General features: G+C 34.4%; 1 protein-coding gene across 1 annotated transcript in view; it reads left to right on the top strand.

Annotated features, from left to right (window-relative positions):
- Positions 1-803: 803 nt before the first annotated feature.
- The window catches only part of LOC103594852 (diphthine--ammonia ligase-like), a 93,928-nt gene continuing 87,400 nt past the window's right edge, over positions 804-7,331 (top strand). Inside the window, exons 1-2 of the mRNA XM_008578133.1 lie at positions 804-860; positions 5,689-5,762. Coding sequence (XP_008576355.1) covers positions 804-860; positions 5,689-5,762 — 131 coding nt within the window. The remainder of the gene's footprint in view (positions 861-5,688; positions 5,763-7,331) is intronic.

Genomic DNA, 7,331 nt, shown 5'->3' with positions numbered 1-7,331 from the left:
TTCATTGATTAATCATATTTATTTCTGAGGATCTGAAATTCATTCCTTGAAGAATTTAGCAATATATGTGTCTTCCCTTCAAATGTTTATTCTTTCTTCTTTTAATTATGATTACAACTTTCCCCACAATGGTCACAATCAGCTTCCTGATAGTAAAGTACAATGGTTTTGTTGAACTATCTACAGTATATAGTACTATGTATAAAAGAAAGAGCACACATGTGGTTGGCAGACAGGTCTCAATTTAAAGACTGGGTAGTCTGCTTACCAACTACATCAATTTTAATTAGTTAATCGCCTTATTTTTTCACTTGTAAAAGAAGTTTAATAGTATTTTAGATTGTTAGGAGGAATAATTGAGACAAGATATACAAAGTACCTAGCATAAGTTAAGGTACATACTTGTTACTTGGCAATATTTTTACTTTATCCTTCTCTTTTCATCAAAATTCTCTCCGTATTTTTGCACACATCATTATTTTATCCTGGTTATGTGTTCTATCCTCATGACCACTTTTTTCCAATTTCTTCCCAGAATTTTCCTTCTCTTCCTTCTTATGTGTTGGTGTGCCCCAAAGTTTTACACTCAGCCCTCTTCTCACCCTAAGTCTTGTTTCTTGAGGCTCTTGTTTGTTCCTATGGCTTCAAGTAAATGCTAACAGCACCCACATAGTCATCTATTCTCTTTTGAGCACCAAAGTTGTATTCAATATACTTAATAGTTTTTTCTTACTTTGGATAGTGCTATGAACTGAATTGTGTCCCCCACAAATTTATATTTTGAAACCCTGACCTCTAATGTGATGGTATTTGAAGATGGGGCCTTTGAAAGATACTCCAATTTAGATGAGGTCATGAGGGTAGGGTTCTTATGATAGGATTAGTGTTCATATAAGAAGGGATAATAGAGAACTTGCTCCTGCTCTTGCTCTCTTTCTCTTTCCCTGTTTTCTGGAGCCATGTGAGAACACAGCGAGAAGGCAGCCATCTAGAAGGCAGAAAGACAGCCTTCAAGATAACCTGACCATGTTGGCACCTTGAACTTGGACTTCTAACCTCCATAACTGTGAGAAAATAAATTTCTATTGTTTAAGCCACCCAGAGTATGGTATTTTGTTATGGCAGTCTGAGCCACACTTAGGTACATAGCAAAAAAAATGAACATCACATATGCAAAGCTAAAAATCTCAGTATTTCCTTTTAAAACATGTATTTATTTCTTTTCTCAGTTAATAGTCACTTAAACTGGAATCATTGGTCCCATCTTTTATGTATGCTTTCTGTCTCTAGTAGGTTCCCAAGTCCTATTAATTTTATTTTTAAATTGTTTGTGGAATTTGGCCTGTCTCCATTCTTCAATTCTTTCAGACTAGGCTCCTTCTTCTCTTTCTGTAGTCTCTATCTTGTCCTTTACACTGTCATAAGATTTATCTTTCTACATTTAAATATGATCATATCTTACTTCTTAAAATCCTACAGTAACTCGGGAGAAATGAAAACATATATTCACACAAAGACATAGCAGCTTTATTTATAAGAACCCCAAACTGGAAACAACCCAAATATCCATCAACAGCTGAATGGATAAACAAAATGTGGTATGTCTATACAGTGGACAAAAAGGAGTAAATAGGAATGAACTATGGATGCATACACAACAGGGATGAATCACAAAATCATACTGAATGAAAGAAGCTAGAAACAAAAGGATCCGTATTGCATGTTATTATTCACATGACATTCAATAAAATGCAAACTAATATATAGTAGCACACAGAAGATTAGTAGTTGCCTGAAGTCAGGGGCAAAGAGACGGCTGGGCTACAAAGGGACACAAGGAATCTTTTGAAAATAATTAGAATGATCTGTGTCTTGATTGTGGTGCCACTTTAACTGTTATAAACATTTGCCAAAACTCATTGAATTATGCATTTTAAATGGATGCAGTTACTTAAATTGTGCCCCAATAGAGTTGATTAAAAAAAAAGTCCTATAGGGATGGGCTCTCGATTACCTTCAGAATGCAGGCCATGTTTCTGAGCAACCTGGGTCCCAATTTACTTTTCCTTCTGCTTCTTGATGTGTGCATTTGACTCCAGCTACCCCACATTGCTGACTATCCCCTAATATGCTAAGTACTTTATTTTGTTGCCTCTGCTCATATTCTTCACTCTGAATTGTTCCCCACTACCTTTCTTTCCTTAACAAAATCAAGTATGTTCTTGAAGCTTGGCCCTATAGTCACTTCCTCTGAAACTTCCCCCAGCTTTTTGTTTTCATGTCACTTTATTATTTAGTTTTGGTACCTGAACTTCCCAACAACAGGAATAATTTTTTTATGAAACTGGTAAATAGTATGAAGATAGAAAACATTTTTGGTTGTATGTTTTAATATTAAGTGGAACAATTAAAGATGATGACATAGCAATTAGTATTATCAGTGAGGAAGGTTATATGGCTGATTAAGTTTGTAATATTACTTTGCTGAGTACTGTCGTTTAGTTCTCCAACCTAGAGTCTTGATTTTGACAGTGTACAAACAAGTTATCACTCTTTCTAGTATAGACTAATAAAAACCAAACTGTTTTAAGACTAATGTATAAGCCAGAATGCAAATATGTTAATTTATAATGTAGATCACTTGCATTAAACAGATGAGAAAGTTTGTATTGCTGGATTAGCATGATCTTTGGGATGGAAAGTAACAAGGCAACCTAAGTTATAGTCTGAAGGTTGCTTACGGGGCATAGAGTTGAATCATGAGAAGTTGGTTTGAATCTGGCCAAATTTCTGTGACCCAGAATCTTTATTAACAATTTTCTGTAGCACATTTATTCTTATTTCACCTATGGCAGAAGGCGATTTATTTATTTGGCTATGTATTTATGCTACCTCGGTATGGTATCTTTTATTCTAATAGCCATTCTCGTTTTTCTCTACTGACACTTCCATTGCTATCATTTGGCCACTGTTGTTAATTTACTGACATTTTTCCCTCAAATGACATGGGTCATGGGTCAGGGCCTGAGCCTAGCTATTATCTTTTCTACAGAATAGACTGACTATGTGATAGACCTTTTAAAGGTCTGATTTCCCTTTCTTTGAAGTTTGTAGTTATGTTCAGAATGATTAAGAAAGCAACAGAAGTCTTACTTATCCCTAGACTATTCACAACTCATTATGTTGAAAAAGTTTGTTGGAACTGGACTGTTCAGTGTTAAGTGTTAGTAGGCTAGTGTTGAGAAGAGATAATGAGCAACAGTGTTAAAGCCCAGTAATGAAGGGCTTTGTCTGTCAAATGAAAGAGGCCTTTATCCAGTAGAAGTAGTAGTAGTAGCAGTAGTAGTCAGTAGTAGTAATAGCAGAATTAGTAATACAAGTAGTTCTCGAAGTAAAAGGATGATAAGGAAGATTATGATAGTAAAAGAAGAAAAATATTTATTGAATGCCTACTAGGTGCTAGATACTGTGTTATTTGTCTGGATTGTTTTATTCAATCCTCACAATAACCCTAGAAAACAAGAAATATTATTATTATCCTCACTTTACAGTTGAGGAAACTGAGACAGAGAAATTTAGTAACTTATTCAAAATTACAGAGCTAGTAGATGATAGGGCTGGATTTCTACTGGGTAATAGTAATTTTGATTGTTGAACAAATATAACTAATGATCTATACGTATATAGGCATAGTGTTGAAGAATAGTCAGAATTCAACTGGTTATATGATTTAGAGCTGGTTAGTTTGATGTTATTAAATAAAAAGTAACAGACATGGAAGTAAAAGAGAATTCCAGAGAATGCATGTATGCTAAGTTTGCAAGTATGCCACATGAATGCATGTGTGCAATTGTTTTAGGGTTGTGATGGGTTTTGAATGAGAATCATAGCACATTAGTGCATATTAAATGGGTAACAAATGCCAATTATTATTTTAAAAGTAGTTTTGCTTACTTGAGGAAAGAAAACATAAGCGGCTCTTTGTTTTTATGATCTATAGAGAAATACATCCATACATATGTAATATTTAGTACTTCATCTTTTCTTATGGAAAAACTTCAGATAACTATATGATATAGAGATATAAAATTTTGATCCTTTGGTAGCATTATTCACTATTCTGTGATCTATGCCATATTTGTATTTAATGAGTAGTATCATGCCTTGACTTTTTGTAATGAATACAATGACTTTTATAAAAAGAAAATGGCTACGAAGGTTAGAAAAGATTATAAGCAAATGTTCTCACAGAGTTACTGAAATAGGAAAGTAGAGGAAATAGCTCTTTTCCTGAAACCATATCTGATAGAAATTTTATTTTGGGGCAATTTGGGCAGATATTTCTCTGTCATTTTGGAAGGGAAATTTTAAATTGACTTTACAAAACTCCAAACACATCAGAAACTCCTGCTGTGTATTTTTGTTTATTATGGCATCCTTTTAGGACACACGGGGTTATATCAGTATGTCTTGAAGTATTACTTTTGTTTTAAATGAAACAAACACCATTGTTTTTCTTTCTAGTTTTTCAAGTTTGGTAAGACCAGAGTATTAATAATGAAATCATCTCTCTGAAATAGTTTATTCTGTATGTCCATATGGTAGGATGGATTTTCTTTTATGCCTATTCAGAGGATTTCATTTCAGTTTGTTATTAGTAATTACCCCCTAGTCACTTTCTTCATATCTTTTTTTATAACAGTTCCCTAGTTTATACCCATATTGTGTATTATTCTTCCCTGAGTGTATTATCTTATTCTTCTTTAAATTAAATCTCATCTTAGATCTGTCCTTCTAAATCCCCAAGTTGTCCATATTCATCCATGTACTTGATTGATCTTTTCTTTTCTTTTTAATCCATCCTAGCTTTGTATCTCCTGCAAACATGATCATACTTGAATTTATATTCTCCTCCAGTTCAGTAATGAGTAGGCTGGACGGACTAGTCCTTGGCCCTATGGGACTGTGCTGCATATACCGCTGGATGTTCTCAGTTGTAACTATGTTGATAATAATTCATTGCTTCCTTCCTGTCGTAGAATTCTTCATCCACTGTGCTATGCTGTTATCCAGAAAATGCCTCTACCATCTCTGCTTTCTGGGTGCTCCTGTGTCAATCATTTTCTTTTTCTTTTCTTTTCTTTTTTTTGACAAGTGGCTGGTATAGGGATAAAACCTTGGACCTTGGTGTTATTAGCACTCAAACCAACCAAGCTAACCGCCGAGCCCTGAATCATTTTTTTTCTAAGATATAGATAAAAATCATTGTGTTTTTCTCTTATCTATTTATGCCATTGCTTACTTTAAAGAAAATTGCCTAGTCTGGGAAAATATTGTCCTTAAATAGAAATTTCTCAAAAGTTTCCATCGAACATCAGTTAGTCTTTAAAAATATGTTAAGTGTGAAAAAATTTTGGAAGTGCTGCCTAAGTCTTTGCTTTCTCCATGGAAAGGGGTCTCTAGTTATTTAAATTTTAAGTAGAAAAATAATTTTTTTCCATAGCTGAGAGGATGATTTAAATATACGTGTATATTTTTTTTTCCTGAATGTGGATTGTATTTTCAGTAAATTACTCTGCTTCAAGGTAGTTTCCTGGATGAGATGCAGCTGATTTATAATTTTCAGAGCATGATGCAAAGCCATATGTTTATTTACTTCTAAAGTTATATTTTTTCCCTTATTTTCAGGAAAAAGAAGAAGTAGAGGGGATATCAGTAGGTGCAATACTTTCTGACTATCAGCGTGTTCGAGTAGAAAATGTGTAAGAGAACATTAATTTGTCCTAAATTTTAAAAGTGTACATTTGAATAAATGAAAAATAAACAATTATATGCTAATTATAAATAGATATGATACTCTACATGCCCCATGGACCTCAATGTATACCTAACTACCAAAAGTCACGCTTTTACTTTTTTCTGTCCTTATATCACACAAGAAAACTTAAAAAAAATTTTTTTTGACATTTACTTATACATATTTGTGGGATATAGTGTGTTGTTCATATACATGCATACACTGCACAATGATTCACGTAGGGCAGATAGCATAGTTTTGACCCGTTAATCCACCATTTCTTCCCCCAGCCCCCCTCCCCTCTCAGCCTCTGTGAACCATTATTCTATTCTGTACTTCTATGAGAACCACTTTTTTTTTTAGATTTCACACATGAGTAAAATAACACAGTATTTGCTTTTCCGTGCCTGGCTTACTTCTCTCAACATGGTGGTCTCCAGTTCCATCCATGTTGCTACAAATAACAGGGTTTCTTTTTTTTTTTTTTTAAGAGCTGAATAGTATTCTACAGTTTTTAATCCATTTATTTGCTGATGGGCATTTAAGTTAATTCCATCTCTTGACTGTTGTGAATAGTGTTACAATGAACAATTGAGTGCAGGTGTCTTTTCAATATATTATTTTCATTTCCTTTGGGTATATTACCCAGTAGTGGGATTGCTGGGTCATAAGTTCTATTTTCACTCTCTAAGGAACCTCTATACTGCTTCCCACAATGACTGTACCAATTTACATTCCCACCTACAACATAAAAGACTTCCCTTTGCTCCACATCCTCAACAGCATTTGTTATTTTCCCTCTTGTTGATAATAAACATTCTAACTGGAGTGTTGTGATATCTCCTTGTGGTTTTAATTTGCATTTCCTTGATGATTAGCTGAGCATTTTTTCATGTGCCTTTTGGCCATTTGTATGTCTCACATGAGAAAACTCTTATTTACCATAAGAAAAATAAATATTTTTTTTAAAAATTGAGACAAAGATTTTTTTTTCTTTTTTGGCAGCTAGCAGTATGGGGATCCAAACCCTTGACCTTGCTATTGCCAGCAAAGACCAAGATCTTTTAAAGTGAGAAGTATTATCTTCAATTTTTTCTTATTTGATTTAGTACATCCTGTTAATCTCTTTTAACTCATCATTATTTGTAGTAATAACCAAGTGCTAATAGAAGTAATAAGCAATATTTTAAAGAAAAAAATTCTTTTTAAGAAATCTGTTAAGGGCTGTATTTATTTATAGTTTTATAATTTTGACAAAGAAAAATTTATATTGACTATCATTAAAAATGTGCATATTAGGGGCCGGCCCGGTGGCGCACTGGATAAGTGCACCGCTTGGGAAGCGTGGCGGCGCTCCCGCCCGAGGGTTCGGATCCCACATACAGACCGGTTCCCGCTCACTGGCTGAGCGAGGCGTGGGAGCAACACCGAGGGTTGCAATCCCGTTGCCGGTCCCCGGTCCGGTACGGGGGCAACACTGAGGGTTGCGATCCGTTGCCGGACACGGAAAAAAACAAAAAAAAAAAAAAAAAAA

The sequence above is a fragment of the Galeopterus variegatus genome, unplaced genomic scaffold (genome assembly GCF_000696425.1).
Source record: "Galeopterus variegatus unplaced genomic scaffold, G_variegatus-3.0.2 Scaffold1636, whole genome shotgun sequence".
Taxonomy (NCBI): Eukaryota; Metazoa; Chordata; class Mammalia; order Dermoptera; family Cynocephalidae; genus Galeopterus; species Galeopterus variegatus.
The sequence above is the reverse complement of the archived record's forward strand: the minus strand, read 5'-3'. Positions and strand labels throughout refer to the sequence as shown.